Source organism: Narcine bancroftii, chromosome 7 (genome assembly GCF_036971445.1).
Source record: "Narcine bancroftii isolate sNarBan1 chromosome 7, sNarBan1.hap1, whole genome shotgun sequence".
Taxonomy (NCBI): Eukaryota; Metazoa; Chordata; class Chondrichthyes; order Torpediniformes; family Narcinidae; genus Narcine; species Narcine bancroftii.
In genome coordinates, this window is record NC_091475.1 from 173,203,061 (window position 1) to 173,224,592 (window position 21,532).

Here is a 21,532-nt window from a genome sequence, read left to right on the forward strand (position 1 = left end):
GTACAGGAACCTAAAGGTGAACACTAGCAGCACAAGGACAGTTTCTTCCCCGTTGTCATCAGATTCCTGAATAATAAATGAACCATAGACACTGCCTTACTTTTCGTGCATATTATTATTATTATTATCATCAAGGAATACACAAGCTCCATACTCCAGTGGCTTGTGGAGAGAATGTCCTCACTGGCATTCAACAGCCCTCTCCATAACTGAATTCTGGACTTCCTATTTCAATATTTTTATTATATTTTACAATAATAATACAAAAAGTAGAAGCCATATTGATCTAAATAGAGAGGTAATGTGAAGAGGGAAATATACGAAAGAAAAACTTGTATAAGAAAAGTTGTTACATGTAAATTAGATATCTTAACAATCAAACAAAAAAAAGGAAATAATCGAGTAATCATTTAATCAGTCATAAAGCAGCTAATTGAAAAAATATTTTTAAAAATAAATTGATACAGTACTACAAATTCTACCCCCTTGCCTTACAAAGTTATTTGGTAAATACATACCATTTCACTACCATTTAAAAAAAAAACACAAACTCACAAGACAAGATCCGAATGATTATAAAAACATTATAAATGGACCCCATAAACTTGAAAAGTTTAAATCCTTTACATTAGAGGAAGATCTGATTTTTTTTCCCCAAAGTTAGACATACTATCATGTCAAATAACCATTCAGTATGAGTAGGAGGAACAGCATCAATATTGATCATCTAGCAATAAGGGAAGCGAAAGAAACTACATGGGATTGAGACACAGTAATTTCAGATCATTGACCTTAGTTGATACAAAAAGAGCAATTAAAGGATTAGGTATAAGATTTGCATTGAGAACTAAAGATAAGGTATGAAAGACATCTTCCCAAATTTGGAAAGAAAGGAACAAGACCAAAACATATGTAATAAAGTACATTCTTTGTCTCATTATCTATCACAGTTCAAAGAAATATTACAATAAAATTTAGCCAAATGAACTTTAGAAAAGTAGACTTGATGTACTACCTTAAATTGTAGAAGTGAATGATGGGTACATAAAGAGGAGGAGGATTCTGGACTTCCTAACAGAAAGATCACAGTCTGACTGGATTGGCTGCATTAGCCAGAGATCAAACAGGACCAACCAGAAACCATGGATGGAGATCCATGCACTTCTCAGAGCTTGTGATGATATCTTCAGGACAGGTGAGTGACAAGATAGCACGAAGATCGGCTAGGACTAAACTCTTTTGTGCATTCTGGAAGGCAGAGCCTTCATAGTCAGTTTTGTGACATTGGCAACACGAGGTGCATGTAGCAGGGGATCAAAACTACAACAGACCACAAGACAGCCTTGCAAGTCAAAGACGATGACATTTCCCTTCTGAACAAACTGAACATCTATGCATGGTTCGATGAGAACAAGTTGACACCAAAGAAAGCTCTGTCTCCCCCTGATGACCAGGCCCCTTGAATAGTAACGGCCGAGGTTAGGAGAACACTATCCAAGGTGAACCCACACAAGACAGCGGGACCAGACAACATACACAATTAGCTACTGAAGGACTGTACAGTGCAACTGACGAGTCTTTACGGACAATTTCAGTGCATCATTGCAGGAGTCTATTGTCCTTGCTAGTTTCAAGATAGCCACCATTATCTCAGTACCAAAGAAGGCAATAGTAACAGGGCTTGAAGACTACCACCCAGCTTCTGGTTATAGAATGCCTCAAAATTCATCTCCCAAAGACACAGGACACATTTCAATTTGCCTACGGACAATACCCCAGTGGCTGGCTCTCAATAGGTCTCTCCATAACTGGATTCTGAACTTACTAACGGAAAGACCACAGTCTGTCAGAGTTGGCAACAGAACATGGAGCACCATCACACTAAGCACTGGTGCATCTCAGAGCTGTGTGCTCAACCCACTCTTGTTCACGCTACTGACCCACGACTGCAACTCCAGGTCCAGCTCCAACAGAGTCATCGTTTGCAGATGACTTGACAGTAGTTGGCCTCAGCAGCATCAACAATGATTCTTATTCAGGGAAGAGGTGGAAAATATTGTGCTTTGGTGCAAGAATAACAACCTGAGTTTCTACGTGGACAAGATGGATGCAGTGATTGTGCACTTCAGGAGGACCAGGGTCAACCACCTTCCACTTACACATTAATAGCTCCGATATGAAGAGAGTAGAAAGCACCAGGGAGTGCACTTAAGAAGTGACCTATGCTGGACACACAACATCTCATTGCGTCAGGAAGATGCAACAGCAACTCCACTTCCTGAGATGACTGAAGTGGGCAAAGTTACCGGTGATCATCCTGTAAACTTTCCCTTCTCCTCTCCTCTTTGCCTTTGGAGGATGATATGTTGGATGCAGAGGCTGTTAGTGTGGTACAGGGGGAAATCGTGTCCCTGTTGCAGGAGGGGGCCAGGGCAGATGTGTATGAAATGGAGGATATTCAGGTGATGGTGGTAGAGGGGAAGCCACGTTTTTTTTTTTGAATGAGGAGAATTCAGATGATCCAGCATGGAAGATCTCGTCCTGAGAGCATATGCGTCAGAGACATAGGAATTAAGAGAAAGGAATCGAACCCTTACAGGGGACAGGTGTGAAGAGGAGTAATCAAGGTAGCTGTGGGATTTGGTGGGTTTGTAGAAAATGTTTGTTGAGAGTTTGTCTGTCGAAATGGAAACAGAGAGGTCGAGAAAAGGGAGAGAGTTGCCTGCATCCCCATATGGTATGGTTGCTGTAGAGCATCAAATCAGTGGTCAATCCAGAGGATCATAAAAGCAGCAGAGAGGATCACTGGGGTCTCCCTCCTCCCTCCCCCAAATCAACGTGATTTACCGGGATCATTGTCCAGAGACAGCACGGAAAATCAATGACAACCCGTACTATCCTGCATGTGGCATCTGCCAGTTACTCACGTCAGCAAGAACAGAATATCATAACCAGAACCACCAGGCTTCTTTCCACGGGTAGTGAGACTGCTGAACGTCTGATGAACTACTCATGCAAACCCTCCATGACTATACTATTTATTTAACAATATAATATTTATTGATTTTAATATTTGTATGGTTTCTCTTTAGTCTGTTAATGTCTGTATGTGATTTTTGCAATGATTTGTACTGAGGACCATAGAACGCTGTTTCAATTGTACAATTGGATGCTAAATAAAATTGAACAATCCATAATCTTATTCTAACATTGCCTTTTTTGTTTCAATTTCATTTCCATATAATTTCCTCTGTTGACTCTCAATTTTTACCCAAGGCATGTGAATGTCTACAATAAAGTGTAAATTGTTTATATTAACATTGATGATTGAATAAAAAGATCCATCAACGTCACAATCAATATGAAGCCTCTACTTCATTACTTAGTTGATTTTATAGCTTGGTTCAACTATATAATACATAATGAATGTGAGCAAATATAATTTTTATTTATTGTTTTGTACTTTAAAAGGTATTGAATGTACCAAAAACTTAAATCGCCTGTTAAATTTGCAGTGTGTAACGGCTGCTACTCCTGGAGAAATTACATTTAAAGAAGAGACACACTCTATGGGAGTGAACTGTGCTGGCAGCTCTGCTCATAAAGGGCTGAGAAGCCCATCTCTGACGTCATCATCCCATCCGACTGGTGGCAATATGATCTGCTTTCTGGGATTGGTTGTTTAGTACTATCTGGGAAGCGGCCCCTCCCATCCTCGGCCTCCCGACTGGCTGCTGCTGGCCAGCTCCGCGGAGTGGGGCGCTGCAGCCAGGTGCTGCTGAGTCAGATGCCAACTTCAAAGAGTGTTGCCTGTCTCAGCTGGCTGTGTAGACCGCAAACTCCTGGTGTCAGTTTGCTGCTTCGGACATGCTGCGTTCGGCAGTCCGCTACACGACCCCCACCCCCCCCCACCCCCTAGATTTGGTGCTAGGTGAGGCCTGCCTCTTCGGCATGGGGGTGGGTCATGGGTCAGGTGGTCAGACTCAAGGAATGCCAGCTTGAGCAGATTCAGGGTGAAAGTCTCATTTCTCCCCCCAATATCCAAATGACTTGTTGACCCATTGTGTCATATAACTTTGTATGGGCCGTCATAAAGTCTCTGTAATGGGGGTCTGTGAGCCCTGCATCTGACAAATATATATCACAAGTCTCAAGTTCTTTAGATACAAATGTTACCAGTGAGCCGTGCTGCTTTGGCTGTGTCGGGACAAGTGTGCCCAGGTGGTCCCGCAGGCGGAACAAGAATGCCGCAGGAAATTGTCTCCAGTATCTTTGGTGGCCAGGAATTCCCCTGAAATCACTAATGGTGCTGCGTATACCATTTCAGCTGCAGAAACCTCTTAGGTCCTCTTTAGGAACAGCCTGGATCCCCTGGAGTACCCACGGGAGCTCATCCATTGAGTCTGGCCATGAGAGCTGCTTTAAGGTGTTGATGGAATTGCTCCACCAAACCATTGGCCTGAAGGTGGTAAGCCATGGTGGTAAACCATGGTATGGTGGAGCTGAGTACCCAGGGCATTAGCGAGATTAGACCAGTGGCCGAAGGTAAATTGGGAGCCCCTATCAGAGGTTATATGTCCTGCAACCTCGAACCTAGCCACCCAGTTGTGCAGGAGCACGCTGGTGCATGTTTCCGTAGAGGTCTCTGGCAAAGGGATGGCCTCCAGCCATTTAGTCAACCTGTCTACTAGGGTCAGTAAGTAGTGTGCGCCTCTGGATATTGGTAGGGGGCCCACCAGATCTACATGGACATGGCTGAAATGACATCATGGCAGTTGAAATGACTGTGGGGTTGGGGGGGGTTTAGTGTGGGTATGGATTTTTGATGTCTAGCACTGTGTACAATTCCTGGCCCACTGGTGACCTCTTTGCAGAGGCCGTGCCAGACAAATCGACTAGCAACCATTTTGATGGTCGTTTGATGGTGGGGTGTGCCAGGTTTGTATGGCCTCAAAAATTCGCCTCTTCTAGGTAGTGGGAATGATGGGACGAGGCTTTCTCATAGACATGTCGCACAGGATGGTCTGCCCTCCAAGGCCAAGCAGTATGTCCTCCAACTGGAAGCCGGTAATCGCAGTGCGATATGCATCACTGTCCTTGTTCGCTGCCTGTGCTTCAGCCAGAGCCTTACAGTCAATGCTAGATGTTGAGGTGTGTTCCGCCTGTAATGTGGGACGTGACAAGGCATCGGCCACCATGTTGGATTTTCCTTCAATATGTTGAATGTCAGTAGAAAATTCTGAAATATATGAAATGTGCCTTTGTTGCTAGGCTGACCATGGGTCGGAAAGCTCAGTGAAGGTGAAGGTGAGGGGCTTGTGGTCTGTAAAAATTTGGAATTTCTTGTCCTTAAGGATATCAATAAGGTAGAGAGGATGCAGAGAAGATTTACTAGAATGTTGTCTGCCTTGCAGTATCTAGAATAAAGAGAAAGGTTGAGTAGACTGGGTCTTTATTCATTGGAGCATAGAAGGTTGAGGAGGGATCTGATAGAGGTATATAAAATTATGAGGGGAATAGATAGAGTAGATGTGAATAGGGTCTTCCCCTTGAGGATAGGAGAGATTGGAATGAGGGGTCATGTTAAGGGTTATGGGGCAACTCTTTAAAAGTAAAGTAAGAGGAAGCTTCTTCACTCAGAGAGTGGTGGCTGAGTGGAATGACCTTCCGGAAAAGGTGGTTGCAGCAGGGTCAATTTTGTCATTTAAAAGGAGGTTGAATGAGTACATGGATGTGAGGGAGTTGAAGGGTTATGGGCAGGGAGCAGGTAGATGGTACTGGAGGAGTTCATTTAAATCGGTGCAGACTTGAGGGGCCAATATGGCCTGTTTCTGTACTGTAATGTTATATGGTTATATAAGTATCTAAAATGCCTGAATGCCAGGTACAATGCCAGGAGTTCTCTATCAAAAACACTATATTTCAGTTCAGGCGCCCGCAAATGTCTACTGAAAAATGCAAGGGATTTCCAGTGTCCACTCACCCACTGTTCTAAGACTTCCCCTACTGCTGTGTCAGAAGCGTCCTCTGTGAGAGCAGTGGGGGCATCAGCTTTAGAGTGTATCAGGAGGGCTGCGTTAGCCAGGGCGTCTTTTGATGCCTGGAACGCATCGGATGCCTCTTGGTTCCACAAAATTACCTTCTTCGTACTGGTCATAAGGGAGAATAAAAGTTTCTTGGTGTGAGCCGCCACGGCAGGAATCTTTGATTTAAAAATTTACCATGCCGGTAAACTCTTGTAGTCCCCTTACTTACATAGGCTTGGGGAATGCTCAAATGGCCTCTACCTTGTTGGGTAGTGGTTTAGCCCTGTGGCAGTTGATCCTGTGACATAAAAAGTCAATTGAGTCTTTGCTACACTGGCATTTTGCTGGATAAATTGTCAGGCCAAACTCACTCAACCTGTGGCACAACTGTCTGATGTGAAACTTAAAATCCCTGTCCACAGCATCCATAAGTCTTTGAAAGGTCTGTGTGGCATTTGTTAGGTCGAAGGGCATTCTGAAGAATTTGAACAGCCCAAATGGTGTAATAATGACAGTCTTTGTGATATCCTCAGGGTGGACGGGGATCTGATGATAGCCATGGATTAAGTCAATTTTGGAAAATATCCGTGCCCCCTGCAGGTTTGCGGAAAAGTCCTGAACATGGGGACGGGGTATCTATCCGGAATGGTGGCTTCACTTAGCCGGTGGTAGTCCCTGCATGGTCTCCCTGATGCCTTAGGGACAATGTGGAGGGGGGAGGGCCAGGGGCCAGGGGCTGTTGGAGTGGTGGACAATGCTGAGTTCATCCATTTAAAAAATATTCCTCCTTGGCGAGGTTGAGTTTATCTGGCGGGAGGCGGCATGCTCTGGCATGAAGTGGAGGGCCTTTAGCGAGGATGTGATGCCTTACCCCGTGTTCAGACTCAGTGGAGTTGTAAAGTGTGGCATCGTGATGGATGGGAACTCTGCCAGAATCTTGGCGAACTCATTGCTTGGACTTGCCATCGAGTGTAAGTGGGGAGTTGTCAGTTTGGTGACTTCCAGTGCAAGGGTCTCTGTGTGTACTAGCCTACGGCCCTTGATGTTGACTGGGAAAGAGTTGGCCCTCAGGAAGTCCGCCCTGAGGAGAGGTTGGTGGACGTCTGCTAAAACAAATCGCCAAGTGAAGCGGTGGTTGCCAAAATGGAGGGGGATAGAATGAATGCCATAAGTCCGTATTGAAGAGTTATTGGCAGCCTGTAACCCGGGCTCTGCCTTCCGGTGGTGTGCGTCAGAGATGGGGGGGGGGGGGGGGGGCGGGGTAGGTCACTTACTTTGGTCCTGGTGTTGACCAGGAAGTATTGGTTTGACACTGTATCCCGGACGTGGAGAAGGCTGTTGTATAGGCCATGTTAGGTCTGCTTTGTTCATGAATGAGTGAGACAAACACCAGACTGAGTCGAAATCAGGGTTCTTTGTTCTTTATTACCGGATTGTAACACTTGCGACTAACAATGTTAGTCGGAGAATGCATTCTGCCGTTATCAGCAAAATGGTGATTTTTTATACCCTTGGATACATGCTTAGAACATCATCATATCATTACTTGTCCAATGACTAAAACTGTTGCTATCCTTTCCCTGCTAGCTTCCTGCCTCTCAATCCATCAATGTCTCTCTTATCTTGTAAGTACAAGGATGCATTCACATCTTGTTACAGCCCTGTACAGGGTAACTCCTTACACATTCCCATCTCATGATGTTTTACCTTACAGCCAGCCGCCTGCAGCCACTAACAATGGCTGGGGTTGCCATTTCCCAGGAACCTGAAGGGTGATTGGCATTGGTGGGCCTCAGCACCCCATCACTGATGGTAGAAGCAATACGGCTCACTGGGGTTTGCAGGCTTGAAGGAAGACTTGCTGGTTGGTCTGTTGAATGGCCTCCTGGTAGGCCGATATTGACGAAAAGAGGCCATGTGGTTTAACGAAACGCAGGCATCCCTTTATGCTGCTCAGAGCAGGTCGCTCTGTGAAAGCCTGTAAGCTTGGGTTAGTAGCTCCTTGATGGCCTGATACTTCATTTGTTCTGGAGGTTTCTGAAGGAAGTTGGTAATGCATACTGCCATGTCCTGCTCGAGGGCACCGACCACATAAAAGAAGCGGGTGTTGTCAGCAGTGAAGTATCGTACGGCGAACGATGTCTTGGTTTGCTGGAACCACACCCAAGGCTGTGATATCCAGAAGCTGGGCAGCTTCAACGAAACCACTTTGATTGCAGGCTGGTCACTAATTCTTCAGGTCCACAATGCCAGTTGGACTAGTCAGGGGTCACCACTGTAGCAGCTGCTACTGCTGGAGAGCTTACGTTCAAAGAAGAGACACACACTACGGGAGTGAATTCAACACTGGTTTATTGTGCTGGCAGCTCTGCTTATAAAGGGCTGAGAAGCCCATTTCTTATGTCTTCATGCCACCCAACTGGTGGCATTACGATCTGCTTCCTGTGATTGGTTGTTTAGTGCTATCCAGGAAGCGGCCAATCAGTGAGCCCCTCTCATCCCCTGGTGTGGCTGCTTCCCTAGCTCCACCCAATTGGCTGCTGCTGGCCAGCCCATCAGAGTGGGGCACTGCAGCCGCATACTGCTGTGTCGGGCACCGACTTCGAAGAGTGCAACCCATTTTGGCTGGCTGTGTAGGCTGTGGGCTCCCGGTGTTGAGTTGCCACTTTGGGCATGGTGCGTTTGGTGGCCTGCTACAAGTGGTGTACTTTTTGTCGGAAGATAGGATGCTGCTTCTTGGATGGTTTTATTCTTTATAAAATGAAATAACTTAAATTATATAAACACTTCTATTGCAGTAAAACATGCCAACATTTGTCAAAAGAGTATTATTAAGCAAAATTTGAAACTGAGGAGGATGCTCAAAATAGGTGGATTTTTTGAAGAGGAGTTGTGAATTGTAAAGTTGTATAATACATTGGTGCGGGCATATTTGGGTGTACTGTGCAATTTTGGTCATCTAACTCCAGGAAAGTTATCAATAAGACTGAAAGAGTGCAGAGACGATTTACTAGGATGTTGCCCGGACTTCATGAATTGAGTTACAGAGAAAGGTTAAATAGGTTAGGATTTTAATTATGAGTGAAGATTTGATAGAGGTATTTAAAATTATGAGGGGGATAGACAGATTAAATGTAGGTAGGTTTTTTCTACCAAGGGTAGATGAGATACAAACCAGAGATCATGGGTTAAGGGTGAAAGGGAAAATGTTTAGGGGGAAGATGAGGGGAAACATCTTCACACAGAGAGTAGTAGGGGTGTGGAATGAGCTGCCAACTGAAGTGGTGAATGCAGACTCAATTTAAACATTTAAGAAGAATTTGGACAAGTACATGGATGGAGGTATGGAGGGCTATGAACTGGGTGTAGGTCAGGCCAGTGGTTCTTAGTCTTTTTCTTTTCACTCACATACCACTTTAAGTAATCCCTATGCCATCGGTGCTCTGTGATTAGTAAGGGATTGCTTAAGGTGGTATGTGAGTGGGAAGGGAAGGTTGAGAATCACTGCTCTATACCCAATTGTTACTAAAATATTTTGCTTTGGAAAAATTGTCATTGGCCCATTTCCTTTGGAGTTATGAAACTTTGCACATAATGAGTAAATTAGCTACGATTAAAAAGAGTGGTTTTCAAACTTTTTCTTTCCACCCATATACCACCTTAAGCAACCCCTTACTAATCAGAGAGCACCTATGCCATAGGGAATACTTAAAGTGGTATGTGAGTGGAAAGAAATAGGTTGAGAATCACGGGTTTAGGTAGAAAAATTATTCATCACAGACTAGAAGGGCCGAAGGGGCCTGTTTCTGTGTTGTAATGTTTTATGGTTAGATGGGCAGAGTAATGTTTGAAAGATTCACGATTCCTTTATTGACATGTAATAATACAGAACAAGTAATATTACACAAAATTGCCATCTGCTTGCCGTAAGGCAGACAAAGTCTCTTACTGGTGCTGCTTACAGTAAGAGAGAAAGAGAAGCAAAAGAGATGGGGAATTAATTCCAAGTCAAAACTTAACTTCCTATTTGGTTGAGTAAAATCAAGGATTTGCTGGAGGAAGCTTTGAGCCCAAAGATTTTGGAGGATTTAAGAGTTAAAGGTTTATCTGTTTATTCCTGGGAATATGCCATCTACTACAATGCCTAATTTTTCACAAAGCTTCAGGCAATCTGCCATTTTCCACTGGCACATTGTCCCAGGAATTAACTGGGACAGGGTACAGTGGAAAAAGAAAACAGTTGGCACACCAGTGTCAAATGACGTCATTTCATGCCGGGGATTGACAGCCTTTACCCCACTCGTATCCCCTGCTTCTCGATTAAACCAGTGGAAAAAGACGGAAGAATGTCACCCATTTCAAGTTGAAGGTAGAACACTGATCCCTGGGGACGAGTGTGTTCAGTGGAAAAGCATTCACTGTCCGAGTTAAAGTTAGCCCAGTGGAAACAGCACAAACAGCGTCCTATCCCAGGACACCACATGGTCATTTAACTTGGATGCCAGTGGAAAAAGGGCTACTTCATCAAAATTACTCTGGAAGTCCTGATAGAATGGGAATTCCAGGAACTTGTCCTTGATATGAGGAATTGTGATGCTTGTCCAAATTACTGTATGTGACTTGCAGGGGAGTTTGGAGGAGGCAGTGATCCAATTTTCCTGTGTGGCTCTAAATGGTGGTAGATATATCAGGCTTGAAGAAGCCATTTAGTTATATTCGAAAATGACACTGTGTATATTCAAGAGGGAAATGTTTGTGTGTATTTTGATTAATATGGTTCATAGTGTGAAAAAATTTTTTAAATTAAAAAAAAGAAGCCATTTAGTTGATGGAACATGCTGCATCTGCACGGCAACAAGGATGATGGATCAGGTGCTGACCAATCAAGGGACTTAGTTCTTCATGTTGGAGATTTCCCTGAGTGACATTATAATTTCTTGACTGTTTCAGCTAAGTCCATCCAAACCATTGGGGACTCCATTCATTCATACTCCATGATTTGTGCCTTTCAGGTGGGGGTAGACCTTTGGGGATATGGGTGAATATCAGAACATGAGTCATTTACCATAGGATATCCAGTCCTGTATTCATAGTATTGATGTCGATCAGTTGCATTTCTGGTCAATGTTGATAGCACCACAGGATGTCAATGCTAGAGGATTTGACAATGGTAATGCTTTTGAAAGCATAGTCTCAGTAGCAAGGGACTTGGTGAGGACCACAGATGATTATTTCCAATAACTACTAAATTTCTGCTCGTTTTAATGGTGATATTGGGCAAGTAGCTAACAACTTAGAAGTTTTCTGGATAGCACATTTCCTGACATTTCAAACTCACTATTAGAATTTTATACAAGATAAAAATATTTAGCTAAATACACCATTTTATTTTGTGTCGTAACCTTATTAAGTTATTACAGGTTAGATTGCAATATTAAATAGTAATTTGTTGATTGTTATCTCTTCATAACTTGTTATGTTTCCTTATATGACAATATTTCTTTTTGAATAGGATTAAAATAATGCAGAATATTGGTGTGGTGTTTGTCAAAATGGGACAGTATTCTGATGCTATTACATCCTTTGAGCATATTATGAGCGAAAGCCCAAATTTAAAAACCAGCTTCAACCTCATTCTGTGCTACTTTGCCATTCGTGATCGGGAAAAGATGAAAAAGGCATTCCAGAAATTGATAATGGTTCCACTTGGTATTGATGAAGATGAAAAATACATTCCACCAAACGTAAGTTGAGAAATTAATGACGATGAGGTTTGGATGCCTGCTGATTATCTGTGTAAACATATAAGGAATAGATTAGATAAAATTCAAAATTAATATGAACATAGGACATATAATAACTTCTCATATTATTATTGAAGATTTTATTTGTGGGCTAAACTATCTATTTGACCCTACTTATTTTTAACAAGCATTGTTATGGTAGTAATTACTAATATATACTGATATCTGTAGTCATTAATGTATGTACCACGGCGAATGATACATCACGATTGTTTGATTGTAAAGAAGAAATAACAATGATTGTTGAAGTGTTTTAGAAATCGCTTTAAATAAATTGCATTGGCTCACCAAATCATTTACTATTTTGAGTCATGTAAATGGAAGTCAATTTTGAATAATTCAGCCATTTTTAAATTTAAATTATCCAATAATTAGACAACACAAATTTACAGAGGAAATTAATTCTCAGTTATGAACAAAATTTAAATTCAGCAACTGCATGCATAATCTACAGAGTAAAATGCTATTGGTGTCTAGTAACAGGAGGCTGGGGCTTTCCATTATAAAGTTAGCCTCCATGCTTCATTCCATATTGCTAAAATGGCAAAGAATCAGAAAAAATCAAGAATGCTGCTCTTTCTGTTCCACCATCTGAATTCTTCAACTACATCGATCCTGCAAGTTTTTGAGGAGGTGGACAGGGGGACTGTGCTAGGGTAGGTTCTCTTTAAAAATCATATTGTGCTTTATATGGTTGGACACTCCTGTCTTTACAAAGCAGCAAATTTGCAGTTGTGAATGCTGCACTGGGATGGATGCTGATATTTGAGAGAGTTGGATGTATTCTGAAATTGGAGAACAAATGCTAGTGAGTAATTTCAAATTCAAGTTACGACAATGGAAGTCAACTCTGGAGGCTTTTGACGTCTGTATGTATGATTAAATACTGTGAAGCAGTTGTTTGGATTAATTAGATCTCCTTTGAGACCCGTGCCTTTTCTTTAAACAGCTGCTTAAGTGCATTTGTTTCATAGGTCAATTGTATTTATGTTACAAGAAAAGCCCCTGCATCGTAAACTTAGCCTGCACAGAATTCAAAATTAAAAATATTAACTGATTTTAATCCTCAAATCTTGAGTGGACACATTTTATTATGTAATACCAATTTATGACTTGCCTAACAAAGGAAGTGGAGTGGTCTTTTTTTGTTAACTCATGCCCTTTTGATGCAGAATTTGGGATGATGGAACAATGCTTTTGTTGCTTTCATAATTTGCATGGATTCAGACCTGCAGATGCATGCTATGTAAGCACTCAATATTCAGAATTCTTAAACTTCCTTGAGGTGATGATAAATGCACAGTTGATATTGGGAGTATCAGTGAAAACGTTGAAAAACAATGTGAGATATTTGTCTGGTCTGATCAGCATGAAGCCTATTCTGAGACTATTTCATTATCAGATCTTTTTCCCCACACCTCTCTTTTCTCACAAGAGATATAGTTTATTCTTTAGACATTCTATCTGTTCCTATTCCTGTTTTGATTGTTCCTTCCTATTCTAGTTTGCATAGTTTCCAATGTTATTTTATTCTTCACTGTAAAGCATTTACCCAGAAATTCATTCCTTGTCAACTAAATGCACCATATTAACAGCTGTGCATTCCACTCCACTTCCATATTCAGTTCCTTTGACTTCAGTGAAACTAAACTTTCAAAACAGTTTAGCGTGTACATGTGCTATTATATACCTCATTTAGGCATGCTGCTCAGAGGTGAAAATCTACAAAAACATGTATTGTTCTTAGACACATTTTTTGATCACCAATGCAGTGCATTCTGGTATACTAAAAATTGGCTTGATTTAAAGTATGTCAGTTCAGAATTTTGTGTTATGAACTGTTATCCATTCTTTATCTACTGAAAAAATATGAATCTTATAAAAAGTACAGTGAGAAACTTGGAATTTTAGAAGTGGGCATGCACATGTTGGTCACAATCACCTTAGTCCATGCAGTGCACTCTCAGTGTAAGTATACAAACCAAGCAGATCTTGACATAAATCAGTGTGGAATACTGATTTGACTCTGCCAGGCCATTTTGGAGCTTGACACTCCAACCACAATCCTCCTTTATCTTTGTATGAGTGTGCATGTATTCGTCAGCTGCAAGTTCTTTACCCCACTTCTGTTATTTAAAGGAAGCAACATCTGCTTACAGTTGGTTGTTGTTCTCTTCGGACTGTTGCTCCATTTCTACAATTATGTACCTCTAAAGTTATTTTATGGTGTAAGGTGTAATATGGCAAGGACATTTTTGTTGACTTCAGGGTATTTATTTACCTTTCGGAACACCTTTCAGCCAAAGGCTACGCTTTGCCAAGGTATTGAGGAATGGGTTTTCATATCTGAATTTCATGAGAAAAATGGAGATATCCCTTTTCCAGTAAGGATATCCTTTTGAAAGGTTCTATGTGCTACAGATCCAATGCAAATCTCCAAGGATCACCTTGTTGGAGACTAGGTGTTCATGGCATTACATTATTATGTTTCTGACTTCTTCCAGGTTGAGCTGACATATTTGCAATAATTTAAATCTTTCTGTTCCATTCTCATGTAAAAAGCTACTGAAGCTGCTTATTCAAAGAGCGCTAATTACATTAACTGGAACTAAATGCAGTAAATTTTAGCAGAGGAAATGATAATGAGTTCATTTTTTAAAAAATATTTTACTTTAATTTTCATAGACTCATCAAACAAACATTATAATCTTTTTTAACATTCATATAACATACAGAGTCTGTATTTATCCCCCCCAGCCCCCACCCTCGTACAACTGAAAGTACCATCAATTAAATTACCTCGATAGCAAAATGAAAAACAACCCATATATTCCCTCCTCCTTTTTTCCCCCTCCCAATTTATCATTCCCCCCTCCCCAGTACCAATAACCAAGCTATTGGTGCCAACCCCCCTGCCATTTTGAGACATGCCTAATGCACCCACCTATCACTCGTATCTCCCTCCCTTTCCTTGAACTCCCCATATTCATTCCTACTTCTAATGTACATTCATCTTTAAATATTGCCTCTCTTGGATCCTAAAAAAAACTTTCTTTACCCTTCCACCCTTAATATCTTCAGCGTTGCTGGGTGAAGGAGGGTAAACTTGATTCCTTTTTATTTAAGGTTCTTTTTAACTGGATCAAATTCCCTTCTGCATTTCAATAGTACTGTGCTTATATTCAAGTAGAATAAAACCTTCTCCCCCTCATATTCTACCAGACCCTCCTAGCCTTTGCACCCACCGCCGCCACCCATAAAATCCTCTCTCTATCCTGGTAGTGAAGGAGCGAGGCTGTTTCTTTGGCCCCTGGTGGGTTTGGGGTGGGGGGGGGGACAAAAGATTGGTGGGCCCATTCTATTCTTAGATTATTTCCAATTTGTTCCCTCTTCAGTGTATCTGAGATCCACTTTTTCAGGAACTCCACCATGTCTCTCCCCTCTTTACCCTCTTTCACCCCCACAATTTTAACTGTATTCCTCCTGCTGATGCTTTCTAAAGTATCTATCTTCTCCCACATCTATGCTCTATCCCTTTTCCATGCATCCGTTTCGTTCTCTTATCCAATCTTTCTTCCACTCTCTTCTGTTTCGGATACCCTCTCTGTCAGGCTTTCCATCCTTTCTTTGATTGACCCCTGCCCTGCCATCATTGTCTTCAAAGTTCTTTTTATCTGGCCAATGGTCTCTCTGGCAAAGGGCATCAGGCCCTCTTCCCCCTTTATCTGTCTTTCACCTCCCAGTAATGTCCTTCTTTTACTCCCTTGTTCTTCCTTTTCCTCTTCTTCCTCCTCTCCGCCTTGCTTTCCCATCCTGTCACACTATTTTCTGGCTGAGCTGCTCCTGGAGTCCTCCAGGCCTGAACCCTCAAATGCCATCCAATGCCTCAGACCCAACCTCTTCACACCCACCGGTTGGAGCGGCCTTACCAGGGAAGTTCTTGTCTTCAACTTTACCTTTTCTTCCAGCTCACAGGGTCTTTTCCTCCACCGCCTTGACTTGGCTCCCCCAACCTCAGGTCCCCGACTCTCCCGCGCCCGATAGTGCTCCCATCACCACCCGCATCACCATCCACTCTCCGACTCTCCCATGCCCAACAGTGCTCCTATCGCTGCCCGTGTCGCCGTCAGGTCCCCCTCAATTGGGCCCCTGCATCTTCAGGCCTCCACGTCTCCCGTGCCTGACAGCGCTCTCGTCACTTTGGTTGCATCCTTCCCTTGAGATCCAACATTATTGGGGTCATCCTGACTCTCCCTCCTGGGCGAGTCCTGTTCCCCCAGAAAGCTTCAAGGCTCCGTTGTCACTGTCACTGCCGCCAATGTCCCACTAAGCCCCAGGTCAGTCTCTCCACCTTCACCATGTGGTGAGTCTCTTCTTCATTCTTTTTCCCATCTTTTTTCTTTCCATTATTCATATTCTGATTGTCTTCCTACTTTTTGGGTTCTTTTTATTTTGGGGGATCTTGTATCTATCATTTATTCTCTTTTCCACAGGGAGATCTTGGATCACCCTACAAGCCCCTCTTGCATCTCCCTGATAATAAGTTTATTGTGATAGATAGATAGATATATATATATACACATACGATGTAAAAATGCACAGATATTTTTACTTGCTGCAGCCAATTAAGTGCACAAGATGCAACAACAATCGTATATATTAAATTACCTCAGTATAGAATTAGATAATAAATTTAAAGAATAGATAAATAAATATTCACATCTGCAGTTGGGGTTAGTCCAAGATAAAATAGCTTCAAAAATGCACACGGTCTCCTGGAGTAGTTTATTGTTATGGAACAAGAGTTGTTGGATTAAAAACTGTTCTGGATCCTCGATGTGCTGGGATTTAGGCTTCTGAATCTTTTTCCTGAAGGGAGCAACTACTGTTTCTTGACCTGGCTGGTTGCATCACTGGTACAAAGATGTCAAAGCTCAGGACAAGAAAAAACAGCAGGGTGTTGTTAACTCAGCCTGTGACTTCACAGGCATTAGACTTTACTCCATTAGGGCCATCTATAAGAGGCAGTGTCTTTAGAAACTAGCCTCTATCCCCACCACCCTCTTCACTCTGCTAACATTAGGAAAAAGGTATAGGAGCCTAAAGATGAGCACTCAATGGCACAAGGACAGCTTCTTCCCCTCTGCCATCAGATTCCTGAATCATCAATGAACATAAGAAATAGGAGCAGGAGGAGACCATCTGGCCCATTGAACCTGCTCTGACATTCAATAAGATCATGGCTGATCTGATTATTGACTCAACTCCACCTACCTGCCTTTTTCCTATATCCCTTAATTCCTTCTTTTTTATGTAAAAATCTAACTGAACCTTAAATATGTTTAATGAAGTAGCCTCAACCACATCCCTGGGTAGAGAATTCCACAGATTCACTACTCTGGGAAAAACAGTTTTTCCTCCTCTCCGTTTTAAATCTACTCCCCTGAATCTTGAGGCTGTGTCCCCTAGTTCCTAAGACACTGCCGTACTTTGACTTTTCATGTGTTATTTTTATTTATTTTTGTAAGGTAGTTTATAGGAATGTTTGCAACTGTGATGCTGATGCAAAACAAAAAATATAGTGACTTGTTCATGACAATAAATACATTTGTGAATGCTCTTAATATTCAGGAAAGTTCTTGATCATCCCACTGGTATTCCTGATTTGACAGCACTTGTCTTTTTAGTAATTCCTCAGGATGAAGGCACTCTTTTTTACACATACGCAGGCTACTTCTATTCAGGGTTGTTTCTGGCCATTACCTTTGTTTCTTGTTCATATTGGATTCTATGGTCAAATCCTGGGAAAGTGGAAGATCATTCAAATGGACATGCTGGCTTAAACAAGTGGTGTATGTTCCATTACCTCTCAGTTCTTTATTACAAGCACAGGCCAAATGATAAACTAACCCATTCATAATCTAACATTTGCAGCCCTGAATGTTCTTCTGGCTTAATTATTTTAGTCATTACAGTATCATTTATAATCTAATATGCAACTATTTTTTAACTATTTCCCAACTCTTTTAGGATGATGCACATATGAATCTAGTAATTGAAGCTATCAAGAATGATCCACTCAGGCAAATGGAGCGTGAAAGGTAATGTACATCTGCTGTTTTGAAAATTAATATTTTTATGTTTGTTAAGTCTGGAACAATTAATTTTAAATGACATTCAGTATATGTGTCACTTACTCCATATGTGTAAGCGGCTCATTATTTTGTAGAAATTAGATCACAGTCCCAGTTATTAATGATTATTTTATTAATATATATTATTAAAATGTATTTTAAAGAAATTGTAGAAAAATTCTCAAAAGGAAAACAAATTCAGAGCAGCTATTTTTACAGCTTTGAGACGTAAAAATTTGAAAAAAAAATCATTTTGGATCATTGTACCAATATTTTAGAATTATACTACTGAATCAAGTGTAATGTTCTTAAAAATATTTATTTCTCCAGGAAAGCAATGGCCGAGAGATTTATAATGACAGCAGCTAAGTGGATAGCACCTGCATTTGAAACATCTTTTGCTGCTGGTTATGACTGGTAGGAACAATCAATTCCATTTGGTTCTCTGGACTGATTGCTGTAAATAAATAACCAAGAAAATGTTACACTCAAAAACTTTGGATAAGATTAACATTAATGTTGATTCTCAAATACAAGGCAGTAGTCTCAACAGAAAAAATACTTGCCGGTAAAATGCTTGAGCATATTTGATAGTTAAAGCAGCAAAGCAGTTGGAATTTGTTATATTTGAATTGGTTCTAGGTAAAATACACTGATGTAATAGGTACATATCACCAAGATGTGAATACCTAAACTTGAGTGCATTATCTTTGAATAATTATCTCCATCAGACCTGTAGGTAAGTCCTTACAGAGTACTTTTCAATAATTTTTTACTTAGCCTGATAAACATTTTGAAATTCCAATAAACCCAAGAATCTCAAAAGCAAGAGCCTGGTGTATTTTACAACTTGCATTTTAGATGCATTTTTGCCATGATTAAAAATTGGACTGGCTGGAATTGTTTCTTTTAGAACAGAGAAGACATAGCCAAGGTTTAATTAATATAATGGGACAGAATAGATTAGAACAGCTGGTTTCCCTTAACAGCAAAGTTGGTCATCAAGAAGAGGTGGATAGATTTGAAATAATTGGGGAAGTGTTTAGAATGTTTTAATCTAGAGAGTGATCATTAATTTGAGCTCCTCATCTAGAAGTTATTTGTATATTTAATGTTAATAACTGAAATACTGTACATTTAATGGGAAACCTCCACCTCCCCACCCCTTCCCGCTCTATTCAGTGAGCTAACCTCTTCCTCCATCTCTTCCCTGCTATTTTCTCTTGTGCCTGTTGATCTGTGCTCCTCCCCCTGCCTCTACCCTCACCATTTGATTCAGGCTCCTGCCTGCTTTTTGCTCGAATCTTGACATAGGGCTCAGTCCTAAAATGTTGGTTATGTATCTTTGCCATAAATAATGCTGCATTTGGCTGTGTCTTTCTAGCACTTTTGTGTCTCAAACTGCAATCACAGAGTCTGCAGACTTTCTTGTTTAACTTTATTATTTGGTCTTGTATTAATATCTTCACTTTGATTCCTATAAATTCTCCTTGTTCTCCTTTCTTAAAGTTTTGTAGTATGAAATGTGAAAATAATTTGGCTTTTAAATAATGCATATTTGATCTCTAATTATTGTAGGTGTGTGGAAATGGTTAAGGCTTCACAATATGTCGAGCTGGCTAATGACCTGGAAATTAATAAGGCTATTACATACCTGAGACAGAGGGATTTTAACCAGGTATCAATAAGATTGTTATTTCCGCTGACTATTTGCAAATTTTTCCTAGAGTTATTTGTTGTATAAAATTTAATGATTTTTGAAGAATAACAGCAGGTAATGTGACAGATTATATGTGTTTATATTGTATATAGATAGATTTTGGGAGATAAAGTGTGGCAGGTTTTTTTAGTGCAGGTCACATACAAACACTTCAGAACAGATCTTATGTAAAATACTGGAGCTCTGCTCAAGCCAGATAGGGCGGCTCCTGGGGGTCTTTGAAAAAACTTTGGGGAGTGCCCAAGAGACTTCACTAATGGATTATTGTTTTGAAAAGTTACAGATCAAAGAGATCGGAGGAGTAGTTCAGAGCCGCAGGCTGTCTGGAGTTCAGCTTGCTGTTCTAAGAGGGTCATGTGGTATTTGCAAGCAGAAAGAGTTGAACAGTTGTTTTTCTCAGAGAGAGAGATCAGTTCTGCAGTGCTGCAGTCAGCAGCAGCAGCTGGGACTGGAAGAGGACAAGCTGGCAAGCTTGTGGAAAATCCTTTTTGGAAGACGGGTTCTGAGTGCTTAGTTCAGCCTCGTCAAAGCCCTTGTGGTTCATGCAAGAGGAGAGGACTGGATGCCTCATGTTTTACTTGAAATAAGAGAAACAAAAAAGGAACTCTATGGTGACCTGAAAGAAAGAGATTATCATCTGGAAAACCCTGATGGGGCAAGTTTCTTTGGTAAGACACTGATGTGGTTGATTAAAAGGGATCAGTTTGTGTCCAAGAACAACAAATCTCTCACTAAAAACTGACAAGAACCTTCCTGAGTGGTAACAATTTACCTTTCAAGCACCAAAGCCTGGAGAAGTTCATGAATGTTAAATTCTGTGCACAGTTTAAGAATTTCCTACAACTAGTAAACTTGGAGGAATGAGAAGTGAGATTGGACTATGAATGAAAGAACCATTCTAAATTTACACACACACATTGCATACATATGCGTTTAGAATTAGAAGGGGGTTAAGTTAGGTTAGTTAAGTTAATAGTGATAAGATAAAGTTGGATCCTGTTTTCATGTTTAAAGATAATTAAAAGCAACTTTTGTTTAAGTAACGATTTGTCTTGGTGAATATCCATTGCTGCTGGATTTTGGGGTCCTCTGGGCTCGTAACAGTAAGAATAATCAGAATGTACCACCAATTTTATGTAAAAACACAATGCTGGAGAAACTCAGCAGGTCAAACAGTATACTTTATATAAGAAAGATAAAGGTACATAAGCAATGTTTTGGACTTGAGCCCTTCATCAAGATATGACCAAAAGGTAGGCAGGCACCTGAATCAAATGGTGTGGGGTAGGGGGAGGAGCACAGGCAAAAGGTAATAGGTGGACATCTCCCATGCCCCCTCCCTCTGTTTGCTGTTGTGGTCTCCCTTATTTACGTGTAGATTGTTTACAAATTTAAAACTAGCCAAATAAAGAGAAAAAAGTGTATTTGTCCCAAACATTATGAAAGGTGGTGTATTTCACCAAAATCTCCTCTATTCATCTAAACTTGAGGGTAGAAGCCTGGCCTATTAAAACTTATCTTATCAGACAACCCATTCTTTCCTGTTATTAATTTAGTCTCCTAAGTACATTCAATTCTTTATCTTTCATGCTTTCAAAAGCAGACCAGTATTGTTCACAGTACTCTGGATGTATAAATGCCCTTTTTCATACAATTACAGAAATAATAAACATAATAGTTTTCCTAATCACATGATGAACCTGCATTCTACCCTTATGAGAATTGTACATTATAAAACCTATTTCCCTCTGCATCTTAGAGCTCTAAAATTTTCACCGTGATTTTTTTCAGCCAAATTAGAGAACCGCCATATTAAAATCTCTTACATTATTTCCCTTTGTAGACTAC

The 21,532-nt window shown here is 41.0% G+C and overlaps 1 protein-coding gene across 7 annotated transcripts in view; it reads left to right on the forward strand.

The window, feature by feature from the left end:
* ift88 (intraflagellar transport 88 homolog) overlaps positions 1-21,532 on the forward strand; it is a 138,194-nt gene that overhangs the window by 84,935 nt on the left and 31,727 nt on the right. For all 7 annotated transcript variants that reach the window (XM_069891355.1, XM_069891353.1, XM_069891357.1 and 4 more), the window contains 4 exons: positions 11,539-11,770; positions 17,861-17,931; positions 18,295-18,381; positions 19,543-19,642. In XM_069891355.1, the coding sequence (XP_069747456.1) occupies positions 11,539-11,770; positions 17,861-17,931; positions 18,295-18,381; positions 19,543-19,642 (490 nt within the window). The remainder of the gene's footprint in view (positions 1-11,538; positions 11,771-17,860; positions 17,932-18,294; positions 18,382-19,542; positions 19,643-21,532) is intronic.